Source organism: Populus trichocarpa, chromosome 1, assembly GCF_000002775.5.
Source record: "Populus trichocarpa isolate Nisqually-1 chromosome 1, P.trichocarpa_v4.1, whole genome shotgun sequence".
In the NCBI taxonomy this organism is placed as follows: Eukaryota; Viridiplantae; Streptophyta; class Magnoliopsida; order Malpighiales; family Salicaceae; genus Populus; species Populus trichocarpa.
Genome location: NC_037285.2, coordinates 8375806 through 8395040, shown reverse-complemented (window position 1 = coordinate 8395040; position 19235 = coordinate 8375806). Strand labels below are relative to the sequence as shown.

At 36.4% G+C, this 19235-nt stretch overlaps 2 protein-coding genes and 1 long non-coding RNA gene across 9 annotated transcripts; 1 reads left to right on the top strand and 2 right to left on the bottom strand.

The window, feature by feature from the left end:
* The first annotated feature begins 547 nt into the window (after positions 1 to 547).
* Positions 548 to 4722, top strand: LOC7472767 (uncharacterized). Of its 3 annotated transcripts, none has more exons than XM_002299496.4 (3): positions 548 to 793; positions 1869 to 3768; positions 3952 to 4722. In XM_002299496.4, the coding sequence occupies exons 2-3, from the start codon at positions 1885 to 1887 to the stop codon at positions 4279 to 4281; spliced, it is 2214 nt and encodes a 737-aa protein (XP_002299532.2). In that variant the 5' UTR covers positions 548 to 793; positions 1869 to 1884; the 3' UTR covers positions 4282 to 4722. The 3 variants fall into 3 exon arrangements, with proteins under 3 accessions (XP_002299532.2, XP_024463512.2, XP_024463508.2); XM_024607744.2 differs by lacking the exon at positions 548 to 793 and adding an exon at positions 800 to 1084; XM_024607740.2 differs by lacking the exon at positions 548 to 793 and adding an exon at positions 1095 to 1355.
* Positions 4723 to 5540: 818 nt separating this feature from the next.
* LOC127904362 (uncharacterized) lies at positions 5541 to 7245 on the bottom strand. Its single transcript, XR_008057466.1, has 2 exons — positions 6081 to 7245; positions 5541 to 5668 (listed from the first exon to the last, which is right to left on the bottom strand). It is a non-coding gene; the product is annotated as an uncharacterized LOC127904362 (long non-coding RNA).
* Positions 7246 to 9938: 2693 nt separating this feature from the next.
* LOC7472765 (kinesin-like protein KIN-14J) lies at positions 9939 to 18826 on the bottom strand. Of its 5 annotated transcripts, none has more exons than XM_024591090.2 (22): positions 18586 to 18826; positions 17937 to 18058; positions 17697 to 17851; positions 17480 to 17578; positions 16721 to 16952; positions 16279 to 16403; positions 16093 to 16176; positions 15884 to 15961; positions 15699 to 15791; positions 15571 to 15600; positions 14558 to 14899; positions 14399 to 14480; positions 14163 to 14258; positions 13859 to 14038; positions 13547 to 13653; positions 13276 to 13454; positions 12884 to 13048; positions 12551 to 12804; positions 12260 to 12423; positions 11228 to 11808; positions 10374 to 10480; positions 9939 to 10222 (listed from the first exon to the last, which is right to left on the bottom strand). In XM_024591090.2, the coding sequence occupies exons 2-22, from the start codon at positions 18010 to 18012 to the stop codon at positions 10152 to 10154; spliced, it is 3300 nt and encodes a 1099-aa protein (XP_024446858.2). In that variant the 5' UTR covers positions 18013 to 18058; positions 18586 to 18826; the 3' UTR covers positions 9939 to 10151. The 5 variants fall into 5 exon arrangements, with proteins under 5 accessions (XP_024446858.2, XP_024446853.2, XP_024446867.2 ...); XM_024591085.2 differs by having other exon boundaries at positions 18617 to 18826; XM_024591099.2 differs by having other exon boundaries at positions 10374 to 10477; positions 18617 to 18825.
* Positions 18827 to 19235: the final 409 nt, after the last annotated feature.

Genomic DNA, 19235 nt, shown 5'->3' with positions numbered 1-19235 from the left:
TTAGTTCAACCATGTGATGTAGGTATGGAAATAAAAGAGGGAGGTGAAGAACCAGTACCAGAAACCCTTTAAGCAGCTATCAGAGGTACAGATGGTATAGAATAGAATATCTTACTTGTGATAAATGCCTTGGAATTATGTTTTCTCTTACCAGGTACGCTGGAAATCGAATTTTGCTTGCTACTCAAGGGTCATTCCTGCCAGCAAACAATTTCACAGCTTCAAACACTGAGGACTTTATAGTAATTACAGTTAAATGGGATCTGCATTTTAGTACACCAATATCAATTACTAGATTAATTATTGGAAACAGCTAAATTAAATGTAGGCATCATCTTGTCTTGATACCTCCTGCTATTCCCAAAACAATAAGATAATGAGATGTAGCAGTGAATCTGTCCCTCTAAATTTAAAAGATACAAATAGCCAGAATCACCCTCACCCAGAGAATGGAGCTCATCCTTATAGAAGGGCATAGATGTCTTTCCATACATGACTGCCCCCCCATCTAAAAAGCCAAAAGGTATAGGGAAAGAAAATTAAAACAAATAAATAAAGCAAAACCCAAAAAGAAAACACAAGCAGCAGCAGTAGCATCAACAACATAGCTAGCTGCAAATCATGACTTGAACACAAGATGGCTTTTTTAGTTGACATGAACAGAAACTTAGCAGCTCTCTGTCTCTCATTGCAACTCTTTCTCATGTGAGTGAGTGCGAGAGAGAGAGAGAGAGAGAGAAAGAAAGGAGTGATTCACTCTATAGAAGAAACGAAGACACATACACTATCCAAGGCATGCACACACTCTCTCTCTAAAACTCACCTTTTTTGGTTATTATGCTTCACTGTCATTGGTCTACTTGTTTTTTTTCTTGCTTTCACTTTGTACTTGTGTTGATTCTTTGAGGGTGTAAACACTCTTTGGGGTCATGGCTGAGTACTGTTCTTAAAGATGGGTTTTTTTTTTGGTTTTTTTTTTATATTGATAAAAGACTTTAGCTGGAAGAGATTGGATGGATATGATTGTAGCTACTTGCAGTTTGTTGGGGTTTTCTTTGAATTCACTACTGAGAGATCTAGTGGGGTATGGCCATTTCCTCAAGTTGTTCTTTTTTTTGGCTTAGAATGCAAGTGAATATAAAGTTGTTGCTAATAATTGTATATAGCCTTTATGTCTGGCACTTTACTCTTTTTTCTGGGAGTTAAATTTTCATAGATCATAGGATTCCTTGTTAGTTCAAGTTTTTCAGTTTTATGGATCATCAAAGTTAGTTTCTTTTGAGGTTTTTGTGATCTCAAACTTTGGAATCATCAAATGGGGAGCATGCTTTTTGAAACAATAATTTTTTGTGAAGGTCATTACACTACTTCTTCAACCTTTATATTAGCTCTTCAAAATTAGAATATTAGAGACAGCTCTTTCATATGCGCAGATTGGTCTTTGTAAACAATAATGTGCTGGCTTTTCAAGTTCTTAGTAGGCAGCTGTTTTTTATTGTTTGGTTTTCCATTTCCTGTGTGATTTGTACAGTTACTTTGCTTAAAATCAGATATCTATTTGTTGTTTATAGCTGGATGTCAAAACAAATGCATATGATGGCAATTGAATAATCCTTTTAAATGCAGATGATTTTTTTTATTGATTACAAGACTACTGGTCTCTGGTGACGTATAGTTGCCAGTTAGGTTAGCTGCTATTATTGTAGGAATTCTAATCAATCCTTGCATATCTGAATTGGGATTCTGAGAGTTTTATAATCAGATTTCATAGATATTGCCACTTTCCCATTTCTGGGTCTTTTGCTTTTCTTCTTCTTCTTCAGATATTACCATATTTGTCTTCTTATTTTGGATTTGTTCTTTTGTAGAATTTTGGATCTTTAAATGGAACTGGAGATGGAGTTGGATTCTGAGAAGAGTAGCATCTCAGATCTGAGTCCTAATACTGTTCTTCCTCATCGACGTTGTTCAGAAGTTGAAAAGAGAAGTGTGAATGGCAAACTCACACGCAAAGATGATATTTTGAGGGTAAAGGAGAGCTTCACTGAGATTAGTTTCCGTCGTTACCGTAGTTCCTCTTGCAAGAATGTTCTGTCTAGACCTGTTGGTTCAGAAGGTCACATAGAGCCAAAGCGAGGCTCCATGTATCAAAGCTCCAGAGAAGTAAGGAGAATGAAGGAAATGGGCTGTAATGAGGGAAGGAGAAAAATTGAACTGTCGCGTGCTAGTGACACTTCGTTTTCTTTCAGAATTGTTGACTCTCTGCATTGCTTAGATGAAGAGACCTTGCAGAAGAGATCTCCTGCAAGCTCTGTGAGCTCAAACTTGAATCCAAAGTCTGTTCGAAGACCTTGCATAGAGCCATGCTCATCAGATGACTTCACTGAAATCTGTCCAAATTTGGATAAGAGAGATAAACATTCTGCTGGAGTTGTTGGAAGTGACTCGATTGGGAATCCAAACTTCAAATGTGAGCAAGTTGTTGGTCCACTAAATGATGGTAATGAGCTTCTGGAAAGAGATACAGCCCTGACATTCCAGAAATCACTCTCTGCTAAGGTAGAAATTCCATGTTCACCTTCTTCTTCAGGAAGTTATTTATCTAATGGAGCCAGCTCAAAGTCCCGATTTAGTCCCATGCGGATGATGTTCGATCCATTCACAAAGTCCAAGTCTCTCCGGAGTCCGTTAGGTCATGTCCCTGAACCAGGTGATGCCAAAACTACTGGGATGTCAAACATGAGAAGGAATCAGACATTTCGGAAATATTTGTTCCATGACTTCTCACATACAGATCAAAAAGTAGATTTTGATTCTCAGATTGCCAAGAAAGATCACCATCATTCAGCTGTAGCGTGTTCACCAGTTCACCTACATGGTCGACTGAAGTTGGAAAATAAACACGGGGTGCCATTTTTCGAGTTCTCATTAGATTTCCCTGAAGAAGTTCTGGTGGCTAAGACATGGAAAGCAAATAACGCATTTAATTGGGTCTATACATTTCACTCCATTTCCAGTAGAAAAAAGAGCAATGCCACAGGATGGGGGTTGACTGATGGCAATAAGGAATCGTTGATAGTGGGGCAGATGCAAGTTTCGTGTTATTTATGTTCAAAATTAAAAGATGGTGGGAACTTTGACAACTCTATGGTGACAGAGTTTGTGATGTACGATATTGCGCATGCAAGACACAGAGTTTCTACTGAAGACTCCCCTGATGTTAGACCTGACAGCAGTGCCAATCCAGGCTTGGTTGGTGGAAGTCATGAGATGGGTGGTAACTCTGATGCAGTGAAGCTCAAACATCAACCAAAATATGCTTTTGATAGAGGCCACTTCGATTCTTCCAATCCTTATCCATCGGCATCTGCAGTTTTGCATCCAGACCTTGAAATAGCAGCCGTTGTTATTCAACTCCCATTTGCAAAGAGAGAGAGCCTGAAATACAAAAGGGGGGACAAGGGTAGTGATGAAATGCATTCAAATCTGCTCAACCTTTCTGTTGGTGAGCAAAGGAGGAAAACTATACCAGATAAAGAAAATCCAGAGAACGTGAAGGTGGTGATTCCAACCGGCAATCATAGTTTGCCAAGCGGTGATAGTCGGGGTCCTTCTTCATTGCTTGATAGATGGAGATCTGGTGGAGGCTGTGACTGTGGTGGCTGGGATATGGCCTGCCCCCTTACCGTTTTTGGCAATCCTGGCATCCAATGTGCTGAAGATGAACCACTCTTGGATAATCAGCGGCCTCTGGAACTTTTTCTTATGGTAAGCTTCCTGATTGGTACTCGAGGAAATTTTGCATTGCTAACACTGTTAAAATGGAATTCTTACACTTGGATAAAAAAAAAGAAATCCCAGGCACCGAATATGGTTAACTTTGCTTTATTGTTGATATGAATCATGTAATTAGTTTCTTCCTAGCTGTAACCAGAATCTATTTTTGTGAAGGGAACAAAAGAGAATATACCAGCATTGACCATGACAGTTCTTGAAGAGGGTCAATATGCTGTTGATTTCCATGCACAATTATCCACATTGCAAGCATTTTCCATATGTGTTGCTATATTGCATGGTACAGAAGCCACTGGTGTGACTAGAGAGGAAAGAGGCAATCAGTTATCACATTGCAATTCACTGAAAATGCTTATTGAGGAGGAAGTGAAGTTCTTAATTGAAACAGTCACGGAGGAGGAGAAAAGGAAAGCATCCAAGAAAGTGGAAGGGATCAGGCAGTCTTACGTGCTTAACCCTCCCTTTTCTCCAATTTCTCGGGTATAGACTCGACAGTTTGCTTTGTAACGCTGAATGCTTCCTGTAGAGAAACGCTGATCAGGCTTGCAAGTAACTGGAACCAAAAAACTCCGACGAAGAAAGAGTTTTTCATGATCTAAAAGGGGGCGGCAGGAAGTGGCCGGTTGCAGTAATCTTTGCCGAGGCTAACTAGCAACCTTTAAACAGTTGTGCTCGTCAGGATTTTTTCAATGTATAATTTGATTCTATTTTGTTTTTCCATTTTTCAACTAGCTAGAAATAGAATAGAAACACATTGCTGTCCATAATTGTAACTTGATAGGGAGGGAGAAAGTACTGGGTGGAAAGAAAGAAGGGGTCTTATACTTTTTTTTTTTTTTTTTGTATTAATATATTTGGAGCTATGAAGTTCAAAATTGTTTTCACTTCAAAATAATGAATAATGGATTACTTTATCCTGGTTAAATACTTCATGCAGATGCAGTTACCTCTTTTTATTCACTACCTGATAGCTCAATAATTTTTCACACTTGGGACGTGGGATTCCGAAAACAATGATACATTGCTTTTCAGATTTTTTCTGTCCTCGATTACAATCATGACAGAGCCATGCTGTGGTTACCTTTTGAAGGACATGTCCTTGCTTACATAAGAAAATCTTGACATGTTTTGTCCCATTGAGCATGCTCCCCTCCCACAACAGTTGGCCTGTACTAAACAAATTCTTATAACAAATTTGAAAATTCTCCCTTTTTTTTTGGCCCTCATGTCATCTTCCTCTTGCTTTCATGAATTGCTAAGCTAATACTAACAGTAGTAGCTGCTTTCATACCAACTGGCCTTTTTTGCAATCTAAATAAAAGTTACCCATCTTGGTAGAAAGCATCAATGCAGCTCCTCGTACCCTCGAGCTGAAGCGTGGAAAGAAAAGGCTATCAAGTACATCCATCAACTCTACCTGGGCATCGTATGTTCCCCTGGGAAAAATGAAACAGTAAGAAAATATAGATTAAATTTTAGCTCCTATATATTCAACAATGCTTTCACTCTAGTCCCTATAATTGAGATTTCTCAACATGACTCCTGTTATTTTCAAAATGTTTCAATATGGCTCTAATCATCGAATAGCCAGGGAAAGCTGATGACCTACCGATGATTTTAATTATTATTTCGAGTATTTTTTTTAGTTAGTAAAGACTTCGCAGGATATTATTATCATATCTATAGTGATCTATAAGATAAAGATGAAAGGAAAAAAAATGAAAAAAGTAAGAAAAGAAAAAGGAAAAAGGAAAACGTGGACATTTTATTAATTGGTTGACCATACAAACACCATGAATGCGATAGAATATAAGCTGGTGAATGTTCTCCAGCAACTTGAGATATGCACATAACCAATCTTGGAGTTAATCACCTGAAATTGGAAACAAAAAGAAAAGTGGTTAAGCATAGCTGCTAGCATCTGCAAATTTCAATGCTGGGAATATAATTCTAAAACGATAATTCAAAAAGCTAAAATTACTTTGAAAAGATTTTGAAAGGCCATGTTAATCACTACAAGCTCACACATATGCCTCAAACTTCTAACAAATTTGCCAAATATGTCACGCTTTTACATACTATAGTTCGTTCTAGAAAACTTCAGATTTTGAACACTCGACATTCTTCAACTCAAAAACCAAAGCAGAGTTATCTGTTCTTAGAAGGTAAGACTCATCAAAGATGACTTGAGAACTTGAAATGTTCCACCATTTTAAGCATGTAAACAGATTGTGAAAAAAAGTATCATGCTTAGATGAAAATGTGCAGATCCAAATCAACTGCACCTATAGAGGCCCTTCAAACCTTCATTCTTGCCTATTTCTTGAAGTGCATGAAATACGCTTCCATATGGGCTCATGGATCCAGGAATCTACAAAATGCCACTTTTTCAGAAACGTGCAAAAGGTTATGATGATAGCAGGCAGCATATGGAGAAATATCATAAGTTTCAGATTACGCAGCTAACTGACAGGATCTTTGCACCTAATTCTCGTAAAGTCACCCAAATGCACACTCAGGCTTTGGAATAGGAAAAACCAGACTACAGAAACTTCTCATCAGTTGAAAATCTATTGATGTCATGACAATGAATAATATCTGTCTTTCCTTTGTCATAAAGATCTTGAATGATAAAGTTCCTAACATATCCTTGCAATTAAATTGTACAGACGGATTCAAGATACATCCATATAGAGCTATTCTAGAACAGAAGTACAAAAAAGGTTTTGGTGCATCAGTTCAAATATGGATGGAGGTGTGCGTGTGTGTTTCAATGGGAGAGCTCGACAAATGCGATACTTCTACTACCTAACTTTGTGAGTCAAGGATCACATGAGACTACATAACAATAATTCAAAAGATTAACAAACCTGTGGCTATGTTGATCCTGATTTTCCTGATTATATGTGTAAACTCAACAAGGCTTTTTATAGACTCAAACAAGCTCCTCGAGCTTGGTTAAAACGCATATCTCAGTTTTTTATGGAGCTTGGCCTTATTGGATCTCAAGTGGATCATTTACTTTTTACTTATCAACATAGTAGTGCTCTCATTTATTCTTAGTTTATGTTTATGTTGATGATATATTAATGGTGATTTCTTATTTTCTATTTAATCGATAAACTTCACATAAAGTTTGCATTAAAGGATTCGAGTCTTCTAAAAAACTTTTTTCGGCATCCAAGTGTTTCGGGACTCACATGGTCTCCATCTTCGACAAAGCAAGTGCATCTTTGATGTACTACTTCATGCTAAAATATTTAAATTCAAGCCTTACACTGCTTAAGTGTTGCAAGTGGCAAACTTTCTTCAACCTCAGGGGATCCTCTTGAAAACATAATTGAGTATCATTAAATTATGGGGGCTCTCCAATATTGCACCCTCACTCGCCCTGAAGTTGCCTACTCTGTGAATTAGTTATGTCAGTATCTTCATTTTACCACCATTGCACATTGGTCATTAGCCAAATATGTTCTACACTACTTAAAAGGGCATTATAAATCATGTGTTCTGGTAAAGGGCGGAGCCAAGAATTTTTCGTATTTTTGGTATTGTGGTGTGCAAAGAAGCAATCTATTGTTTCCGGATCAAGTATAGAGGCTGAATACCGCGCTATTGCAATGACCACAACTGAAGTTTACTAGATTCAAATGGTTCTAAAAGATTTACGAGTCTCATTATCTTTTCCTTCTATTATACTTAATTTGTGATAATCTTGGGGCTATCTCTCTTGATTTGAATCTAGTGTTTTATGCTCAGCATGTTGAAGTTGATGTTCATTTCATACATGAGAAGGTTCAAATTTCATTCCCACTACTGATCAGTCAGTTGACCTCTTAACCAAAAGACTTTCCTCCTCCCGGTGTTGGTCCCTACAAGACAAGCTCATATTCACCTGCGGGGGGGTGTCAATGTAACAGTGAATCAGCATGAAAAATAGCGGCAAATCACTTGACAATAATATAGCAAATCAATAACAGCAAATCCCATCATTTTGGCATTCTACTTTATTGTAATTTTCGGCTTTCCTTTCTTGTATATTTAGTATTGATTGTGTAGATTCCTTTAGACATAGAGACTCTGCAAAATAATTATCATATAAAAGGATTCTCTGCAGCGGTCTTGGGACTTAATCAACCAAGTCCTCTAAGAAAACTGTAAGTTACGATACAAAGCAAGAAAATGCAAAGAAAAGGAAGGTTATAAATTCTAACATCACCAGGCTGTTTGGAACCCTGTAAATAGAATTCAATTTACAGGATATATAGAACTCTTTTGTGGAAATTGATTTAAATTCCAAATGAAATTAAATTCATAAGAAAAATACGAAAAACCAAATAAAATAGGAGATCATCTAATTTGCTACGGTAGTTCCTCCTAAAATTAATATTGAAAATAATATTTCGAAAATACCCCCCTTTTATATCATGTCACAGGATTAAAGGAATGACGAAGCTACATTCCTACCACTTGGTATCATGTCAGGAATATGAAAGTAACTCTCATCATGAATAATTAACATAGTTTCATGGATAGTAGTGATTGTCTAACTGCAGAATTATCAGAAAAAGCATGTTATAGGTCAAGGTTTGGTGGGTTTGGTTTTGGATTTCTTAATGTGGCTAAAAAAGCTTACATTAACTTTATCATCTCATTCATTAACCAAGACACAAGTTTTCAAGAGCATTTGAAAACTATTACCTCTCCCATGTTCTATTCAGCTGCAATTTAATTTTCTTTCTCAAGACGTCATTTCCCTTCTTTGCCTTTTCCAGCCCCTCCCTCCTTATGTCATTTGATTCTTCAAGAAGTTCTGCATGCCTATCTCTCATTATGCCATTTGATTCTTCAAGAAGTTCTGCGCTCCTTTGTTCTTCAGCTACCCTGTTGTTCAGCCAGATAAGCTGGTGATTGTCCTCACTCATTTGCCTGATCCAGTTCACAGCCATCTCTTGGTATAATCTTATTTCGTATTTCAGCTTCGGTTCACCTACAGATTAATTTACACAAAATGTTATTATATGATATGTTGGCAGAATGATTATATTAAAAAAAAATAGAGGATTGGAGGGATTAAATCTTTTTGCAGCGGCTGAATAGTACGTAGATCATCCTAATTTTATTTGAATTTTTTTTTTTTTTTTATATCTGGAAGAGCTATGAGTTTGTAATATGTAATTAAAGATTTCAAGTTATACATGAAAGTTAAGACTAATATTTATGTAATTGCTGTGAACTTATTTATGCAATTGTCAAAAGCTTATTTTAAAGCTAAAACTTCTCATTGCATGATTTGTATAGCAATATTTATAGGATATATTTTCTCAACATTCCAATGAAAAGATTTTGATAGAAATGCTTTTTTAACAAATATATATTTCTCAAATGTTTTTCGAAAATATTTAATGAATAATTAATATAAAATAGGTCTATTGATATTTTTTTAAAAAAAAAAATGCATATTTAGTGTCAGATTAGTGTCAATAAATCTATAGTTATCAGCCCCACCAAAAGGTAAAATTAGTAAAATGTCTTGAGAACCACTTGTAACCATAAACTAAAAATAAGTATGAGTTATCCATGACTACAAGATCCACATCCACGCTCTTTCCTTTTTTCAACCAAAAAGCAGCATCCTACTTTCTCATTATATGATGATCTTTCCTAAGAGTATAAATACAAATGATCTTAGACTTGTTTTCATTGTCCACTCTCACCCTTTAAAAGCCAGGCAGTCCTCTTTTCATTGGAATCTACACTAAGGCATCATCTTTCAATTTTTTTGTAGCGTAACGGAGAGAATTCAATTCAAAATCCAAGCCTTCTGGAAAGCCCTTTCACTTGTCAAAAATAGTTGCCCGTGCACCTTTGCTCATCACACAAACGGAGGCTTCATGTTCTTTTCTCTACAATAAGGAAAGCCATCGATCATCAGTGGTACAGTACAGTAAAACACCATCCTAATTTAGTTTCTTTTCTTAATCCTTAATTGTTAATGCTAATCAATGTTAATTGTTAATTTGTTAAATGTTAATTGTATTGTTATTGTTAATTAATATTAATCTCTGTTCTTTTGGCCTTCGGGCTATTTTTTTTTTAAAAAAAAAAAACAAGAGTGAAAAACAAGAGTTAGTAGTGTCAAATAAAAACAAAAAACAGAACGTGATATAAATAGTGACAAAATGGTAAAACCAACGTGAGTTACCATTTTGCCCATCCTTGAGTATATACAAATACAAACACTTCCACGAGACAAATGGAAGCAACTAGAGGTAACGACAATCATTTTCAGTTAGAGACACCAGCTGCTAAGGTTAAGTGTCAATTCTTCTACCATCTTAAAACTCCCTCCACTTTCAGTGCCATCGTTTCCCTGGCTTGGTTGCAGAGAAACCGCTTGCAGGAGGTTTCCTAGATTCTGACATACCTTACAAGGAAAAAACAAGAGGAAGATAGAGATGTCAGGGATCCTTAAAGTATAGGGCATCGATGTACATGAAGCTATAATAGCTATAAGAACATGTCCTGCATGATAATCATAAGAGGGGATAAATGGTTAAAGCATGAAATATTCATACTCGATGAAGCCTTAGAGGCAGAGCTCTTAGCCAGAGACAAGCGTGGTAATCTTGTTTGCGCCGGTCTTTGCGAAGGCTTAGGAAGCCCAGATGCAAAAGTCAGTCTGCTGAAAACAGCAAAATTTGTCAGGCTAGGGATTCATTTCAACACTGCGGTATATAAATCTGATTAAAATCATTGTCGTCAAGAACTGCAACACAAAAACACCTTTAAATAGGAAGAAACGACAGAACATGGTAAGTGATATAAAATCTACGAATAAAGAAATGTGACAGTTTTACTATGCACTGGAAAGCCGTATAGCATCATAAAGCAAATGCATTCTTTTTTTTCTTTTTCTTTTTTTATGCTGGAGATACAAAATCAATGGTGGCTTCCCATATACAAAATGAGGAAAGAGATGGGGACAACTGACCAGAAACTATCAAAGAAGAACAAAGAGAAATGCCCATTTCACATGGAGTCTAGAAAATTAAACTGCCAATTCCTTCAGGGAAAAGTTTTAGTTTAACTACAGTAAAAGAGCAGGTATAACAGCACTGAAAGTATGCATATGATACAATAGCAGGTCCTGTAAAAATTGAGCAATAACTTTTAAATATAAACTTAGTTTTAGTGCGATTGAAAAAGTTGGGGAAAAGTGAAACAATTTATAATGTGAATATCACAACTTTTACACTGGAATTTTACTTTAGTGATAAAACTGTGAGTGGCGGTCAGAGTGTAGTATTACAGAAGACTCATGAATTGAAATGAGAAGAAAGTATCAGAAAACACCAGAAAGTAGCTTGCTAAACCCGCAAAAAAAGATTGCAGAACATTCAAATTTATCAAGGAATTGAAGCATACAAACCTCTTGTTCTCAGCCTTTCCGGCTGGTTTTGCAACTTCAGAAGGTTTAGATTCAGGGAAAAGAGTGAACTCTACTGCACTACCCAGAGAGCCTTCAGTTTCAGCCCTTGAAAGACAACCATCAGATATGTCACTTAATCGCTCATCAGAATCTGCATCTCCAAAGCCCAAGAGATCAAGGTCTTCTTTATCATTCTGATCAACACCTGGTCCCACAAACTTAGGCTGAGAGACAAATTCCTTTTTGAGTGATAAGTAATCCATTGACTTTGACTGTGGAAGCAAAGTTTTGAGATCCTTAAAGTCATCCATTGACTTTACAGAACCAGCTTCAGAGTGTCTTTCACTGTTCCCAGAACAGTTGTCCGTATCAGAAGATGCTTTCTCGAAAAGCCCTGAACCTTTCCCTCCTGATAGCCTATGGTTATGCAGTGCAGTCCCAATTGAATGTCTTCTTGGAGAAGAGGAATCATACCTACGTGAATTCATATCACACTTCACACTATTGCCACTCGCCTGGAGATGCTGCAGCCGCTCAATCTCTTCATCTTTCCTTGAAATTGTCTCTTTGAGCAATCCAACCTGCAAGGTTGACTTTGAATATATTGAATCAAATGGACTCAAATTATTCAATGCAGGTTATAAAAAAATTGAAAACAGGTAAAGTCTATTGAATGCTCAAGGAAACTCAAATTCTGTTAAGCAACTGAGCTTTATGACTCGAATAACATTGGCAACAGAACAATAATCTCCTCATTCTCACCCCTATCAACTTCGAATATCTATATCCTAAGAAGGTGAGGAAGCCAGTCACTCCATGAGGTCAGGCAAATGTAATACTAATAAAGGTCAAAGTCAAAGAGATATATGCTGGTCCAGGGACACTGGTTAATGGGGTTTCCCATTCACTTTCGCATGTGCCTGTTTACATGGCTGAACATTCACCAATCACGGGTTATCTCTATTCCAGGAGACAATTCAAAGTAATCAGGCACAACTTTTATAAGTATTGATGAATGAATAAGTTTTCAACCTGCTCCATGAGTTCTCTAATATTTCTCCCCTCTTTGTTGCTCTTTGCAGCACCTAACTCAACCCCTGAAACCCTCTCAGCAAACTTCAAAGTACTTATAGTTTCTGAATAGGAATCTACATCAGGATTAAGCTGCACAAACATGAGGGTCTTCGCTTGACCACCTAGAATGTGGAAAAAAATATAGGGAAGCCATTAGTGCATTTTAATAAGACTTAGAGAATCAAATTTACTTTATCAGACATTATGAGTCATAAATTATGACAAAGCACTTTAGATATAAAATAGCACCTAATGAACTTTGAAGTACTTGAGTTAGTTTGCTATTTCTGTATGGCACATGCTGACTCTTTTGCGCTAAAGAAAATATAACATCCCCGAGTGCAGATAATGATTTATTTATATGTTGTGCTTCCCTCAACCTTTCTCCAGTAGCTTCAGATCGATCCACTCTTTCACTACCAGCAAGGTCAACCAAGTGTAGGTTACCACGTAAAACAGCACCAGTTTCCAAGTCCATGCCATAGACATGAATGGTGAGAACACTGCAAAATAAGAGTTCAGTTAAAACAAAAACAGTTTGTTAAAACCTACTGTGCCAACAATCACCATAAAAGAGACAACCTGTGGGATCTACTACTTCTTTCATTTAGAGCTGTAGCGCCCACTGCACGGTTCATTAACCCAATGCGCATTAATTCCAACACATCTGCAGTTGATGTAACAGCATGCATGCTGGCATCAGGGACAGCCAAACCATTTGGTTGGGTTGTACTCCAAATCCCAAGTGTGTGCAAGTTAGGGGAAATACAAATATTTTACCACTAAAATCAAGATTAGTTGGAGCAAACTCTGAACTAACCAACAAGAAATCAACCAGAAAGCAAGAATTTGCATTCATAAATCAATAAAGAACCAGAAAGGATAACAGGATCGACCCAGTTAAAGCTATAGAGTTGAAATTGCCAACCATGAAAAATAATAACAAAATTGAAGAGAATGAACATGAAGGATATCTTCTGTGAGGACCATCACTTGAGAGTAAATCACGAACTTGCTCATTGTAAATTTCTACCATTTGAACACCAACTTCATATGAAATGGAGCTTTTCCTGTTTTGGGAGATCTGAAAAAGATCATGCAGCGCTCGGTAATTGACCCCCCAATCTTCTTGTGATGTCATATTAGGCCCACTCTAGAGGAAAGACATGAGCACAAAGTACAATTTGTAAGCAAAAGGTTTATAATAATGAAAATGTTTAGGTGAGAAAAAATAGATTATCATACCATTGTATAGGTCTTTCCTGAGCCTGTTTGACCATATGCAAATATACATACATTGTATCCATCAAGAACAGACCGAATAAGTGGTTGGGTGTCTAAAAATACCTCCTCTGCCAACATATGTTAACAAGAACATAAAGCTAGGAGTCATATACAATCTTTAAAATACAAATATGTGCAACTGAATGCAAGCCTTCCAACAACTTAGGTTATTTGTAAAAAAAAAACAAAAAAAAGGAATTCAAAGGAAAAATGTGAAGTAAAATCAATCTTCGATTTTTGAAAAAATAAATGAAAGAAAAGGAAAACTCTAACCTTGAGTAGCTGCTGGACCAAAAACCTTGTTTAATTTGAAAAGCCTATGACTGTCTTTTCCTTGTTTTGAAGGATTTGATATAACCAATTCACCATTCTCACCGATATATTCTACTGTTGTTCGCTTCTTAGATTGTCCAGGAAGGAATGGTCTTATCCGACAATACACTCTAATATTGCCTATGATCAGATGATAGAAAAGCATAAGCTACAAAGAAAATGCACTATAACATTTCCTAAAACAAGTGCAGCAATCAGCACAAGCAACATGAGCATACCAAGCAAAACATATGGAGCAGTGTACCTTTCAAATCCTGAACCTCATTGTACAGCCTTCGATTTTCTGCAAGAACTGAATGATAATTTGCAGCAGCATCTGCTAGTCCTTTAAGCTTCACACCTGCTCAAGATTTAAAAAAAAAAACATGCACAGCATGAGAGAAAGCCCCTCAAATCACAGAATGCACTTGTTGACATCAAAATAATAAACGAAATTGAAAAACAATACTAAACTAAACTATAGCAGACAGTCAATCCTACCCAAGAAATTAAATTCCTCGGCGTAACTCCTTTTGGCCTTCAAGATCTCATGTTTTACAGAGTCAGCAGCTGCCCTCAATTCCTAACAGTAAAAGCATTATTAATTTACTGACTTAACATCAACAGAAGCTCACTTAAGAACAAGAGAGTGAGGCAAACCTTCAAAGCTCTAGATTGATAATCTATAAAGCTTCTATAGGAGCCCTCTTTACTTTTCCATCTCTGTGATTTAGATTCAGAAAATGACTCGAGTTCTTTCACCCTCTTCATTGATTCTGCTAAGAAGCATTCAAGTTCCTTTAATTTCTTCTCCAATTCAACTTTAGTTTCCTCAGCCTGCACTTGCAATAGCAAGCAATGCTCTTCATGTGTTGTCTTGGCTATCTCTAGTTCATGTTTCAGCGTTGAGTTCTCAATATCACTGTGGATTTTCTCTTGCTTTGTTCTAAGTAGCTCCTGCTCTTCAAGTTTTTTCTTTTCCTCTATTTTAGTTTTCTCAATCTGCAACAAAGAAAATGATGGGAAAAAAAGAGTTACAGAACGAGCAATATAACACAGACAAACACTATAACATCTTTGTGGGTGTTCTTGCTTATCAGTTATGAAAAATGATTATATTAGATGCCTTTCGAATTAATTTTAAAAGCTTGCCACCTTCCACTTGCAAAAAGAATCGTTCATCAATAAAGCACATGGATAACCTCCTCAATTATGCAGCATGTAACAGGTACAAATATAAGACAAATAAGAAGACTATACACAACGAATTAAAGACACTATTGTGCACATCAGCTGCTAATCAAAATATATATACAACTTAATCAAATCACAGTTCCTTCAAACCTGCAAAATCAGGGGCTAAATATTTCAACTTAGGTTGCCGGCAACACCCAGCATAAACGGTACCACTATATAATGCAGTAGTTAAGGAATTCAGCAAATCTGCAGTTCTTGGTCATATGCACTAGGCTATGCAATGTTCAACACCAAGGTGAGTTCAATTATTTTCTTTTCTGTTCTTTTTCCCTTCTTTGGTGTATACATAATTTCAATAACAAAAGATGCATCCTGATTGTGTTGCATTTGCCTAAAGGCTAAGAACAACCTGACATTGGAAACTAGGAATGAACTGAAATAGCATGCTACCGAAATATCGAATAACAAAGTCACACCTTGATTTGCTGTAGCTGTGACAACAAAACCTGCATTTAAATATTAAATAAATAAAAAAAGGATAAATATCAATTATTTGAATTTCAAATAAGATAGGCAAGGCAATTAAAAATTTTATTCAAGGTACCCGAATTTCTTCTGTGGTTCCAGCTGCAAGGGTCTCTAAGACTTTTATTCGTGATTGGCACTTTCCCAAGCGAACCTTGTAAAGATTGTTTTGCTACAAGTAGGCAACAAAATGATCATCAATATGCATGAGCAATATACAATATATTACAAATGAATGTAATCTAGAAGACAACTCAACATTACATCTTTCAAGTTCACTGCTAGAGTTGAAACCCGTTGTTCAATAACTTGCACAACTTTCTTCACTATATGAGCCATCTGCTATTCAAAACATACAAAGGACATCACTTAGAGACAAAAGAGAGAGAAATCAAGAAATTATTGATCAAACAATATATCAATTGAAACATGCATTAGACATGCAGTGTCTATGCATCATCTGATTGGCATACATGATGGACATGCCCATTCTTTCTTTCAATGCTTTCTTCCAGAATTCTGTTCACTAAGCTGAACAATGTTCGAGTAGAGGTATTCTGCTCAAAGGAATGAAAAAAAATGCATTAGAGCAGCATCGCTCTTGAAGTTAGCTTTCTTAATTGATCATCACACAAACACACAAGATGCCAGAAACTTACGTCCAGCCCATTTGATTTCATCAATTCCAAAATATTGGAATCTGAAAGATCAGCATAAGACCCTTGCTTTTGTTGGAACATCTCAGATAAATTGTGTACAACATCATGCACCAAAGCAGCAGACGCTGAATAGGAAACAACCAGAAGAACAAGAATAAGAAAATACTACATATAAACTCGTATAAATATGCAGTATATATATATATAGGTGGGGTGGTGGTGGGGGTGGGGGTGGGGGTGGGTTAACCAAGATCAGGATTAGTATTATTCCCTTCATAGCTGCCCCATACAGGATCACAATAACCCCAATCAAATTCAGAAAGATCTGTTTGGACATTGCCAAGCAAATCTAATCGCGCATGTAATTAGAAAGTTGCAATTTTAATGCATACAAGTACAACTTCTGTTTCATACAATTTTAATGAGATAGAACCATCCATACCGCTTCCATATTTGTTGTCAAAAGAATCTCTTTGCCTCTCTTCTCCATATATGGAAGAGTTTTCACCATATGTCATTGTGTCCACTTGCGAGTTATCGATTCCCTCTGAAAACTCCATCTTTGGTAGATTCCATCTTCTTCTTAGATGCTCACGGATGCTCTCTTTCCCACCATTAAATTCAATGTGTGTTTTAAGGGTCACAAGACACTGCAGAACTGGCTCCATGTATCCCTGCAAAGCATCTCATATTATCTGTTTCAGTAAATTTTTACAAGAGACAAAGACATGAAAGCTAGTAACAGAATATCCAGTTTTTTTATGCCAAATGCAAAGGCAAGTGGTGTTGGGAAATTTCACAATAAGCCCCAAACCAAATGATGTGCTCATCACCTTAAACCTTATATTTCATATAACTACCAGCAAGAGCCAGCCCTGCTAGACGTCAAACTAGATCAATGATGAAGCACAATGATATAAAAGGTAAATTTGTCACAACAATGTATCAACTAGGTTTAACACTCCCTTCCAAGACCCACTTCACTGAAATCTAACTAGGAGATGACTTATTAATAGACCTAGTGTGTCAACACATGACTGTTTTAATCATATTGTCTTTAGAGAACAGATCTAATGTCAAGTCGGTTCCACTTTCCTTTGAGTTTGAATCCCAAAATCAAATGAATGATACGTAGCTGAATCAATATTAGACTGAAATTCAAACTACAATTGCTTTTATTACAAAAAAACAATTTGCTTACCTCCTGTATGTCTGCAAGTACAAACCTAGGCAAGGCCAATTCATCCATAGCTGCTAGAAACTTTCGGATATTTTCTGGTCCAGGTTCAGAACTGCCTCTCTAAAAGCCCAAAAAACAAATCCAAATTCCTGTTAGAAAAATTCAAAACCAGAAAAAGAAAAATGTACGAGATAAACAGAACCATACAGCAGAAACGTTGATAAGAAAGAAATCCAACCATTTCAACTAAACCAGGACAGAACTTGTTCAAAATACTACACAAGACAGTGCCATCAATCAAGTATGCTCTCAGTTCCTCCTCTGAAGCATCCAATGGCATATTTAAATGAGGTAGGGCATGGTTTAACCACTCAACCAATGATTGAATATTGACTGCAACCAAATCAAAATTCTCAACTAAGACACATAATCAAGAAAGGATAAAAAAAGGCAGCACGGGATTTTGCGCATTCCTTACCATCATCAGCATGAGCTTCATTAGAGCTGTCATATCCCCCATTTTCGCTCAAGCTGCGTTCTGGCGAAATATCCATGTTTCAATGATCTAGAATTATTTGCTTCTACGTATTAATTATGGAACTGCACAAAATAAATGTTCAAAATATTAATTTCCACACCTTAGCAACTCTAATTGTAAAGATTTTATCTACTTTAAACTCAGGTCAAGAAAAATGAGAGAGTTTGTCACAAAAAGCTAAAAACGCTGGCTTTAGATTCTTTTCTTTCCCTACACTTTACCAAAAACAAAGAAAAAAGAAAAAAGGAATAAAAATCACTCCAAAATCAACTAAACAGTATTATTTAGCTTAATCAAGTTTAATAGCCTATTCTAATTAACCTCGGCCAGAAAAACAGATGCAGCGAAAATTCGTTAACTACAATTTACTTCTACATCGTTAGCTACCTTATGAATTCAATAATTTTTTTAAAAAAATTGCAAAAACCCTAACAAGAGCAAAAAAAATTCTTCATTTCAAACACAGAAATCACAAATGCACTTCCATATATGACCAAAAATACGCGAATTCGCCACCAGATCGACATTAGACCCTAATTAGAAGCAAAAGGAGTGCTACGGTCAAAATGTGAGTAATGAAAGCTCGAACTTGAGAGAGATTGTTAGAGGCGGAAGCGAACATGAGATCGCGAAGAATCAACAGCCATTGCTATAGAAGAAACCGTAAGAGAGAAATCGTCGAGGAAGAAATGTATAGATCGACACCGTTCTGAAAGAAATCGGAACAGATTTCGGTTTTTCCTTTTTTTCTATTGGGGTCTAAAGATCGAGAAAGGAAAACAGCTTTGTTGGCCTATCTTAGCTGGGAAATGGAACGCGTTTTTTCAATTTTGGGTTTTTTTTTTTTTTGAAATAGCTAAAACAAAAAATAATTCTGGAAGGTGGGGCCCATGGTGACCCCAGCCCCACTAAATTTGGAGTGGAATTCCCGCCTTGTAGCTTCTGTCGTTTTGGTTTTTCTCTCTGAACTTTATTTTATTGGGATTTGAAATTGAAACCATAACAAAACAAGGTATTGAAAAGTGAAACTACGACGTTTTATTGAAAAGCAGACGAATGCTATCAAAATTGCATTGATATATATATATATAGAAGGTGTGGTGATGGAAGACTTTTTGTTAGATTTCATAAACGTGCGGGACTGCTGACTTTTACTAACTAACATGATTTGATGTCAAATGCTACTGATATTTTTTTTTTGGCCCATCCAGTAATTTTCTTTGTTTTTTTTTTATATAA

What these genes read in the sequence shown, in the direction of transcription:
- LOC7472767 (XM_002299496.4), top strand. Translation starts at nt 1,885, where the DNA reads ATGGAACTGGAGATGGAGTTGGATTCTGAGAAGAGTAGCATCTCAGAT. An exon ending in CTCTGGAACTTTTTCTTATG is followed by an intron (nt 3,769 to 3,951) that starts GTAAGCTTCCTG and finishes ATTTTTGTGAAG; the next exon opens with GGAACAAAAGAGAATATACC.
- LOC7472765 (XM_024591090.2), bottom strand. Translation starts at nt 18,012, where the DNA reads ATGGATATTTCGCCAGAACGCAGCTTGAGCGAAAATGGGGGATATGAC. An exon ending in CGAGGAATTTAATTTCTTGG is followed by an intron (nt 14,259 to 14,398) that starts GTAGGATTGACT and finishes AATCTTGAGCAG; the next exon opens with GTGTGAAGCTTAAAGGACTA. An exon ending in TGAGGTTCAGGATTTGAAAG is followed by an intron (nt 14,039 to 14,162) that starts GTACACTGCTCC and finishes ATCTGATCATAG; the next exon opens with GCAATATTAGAGTGTATTGT.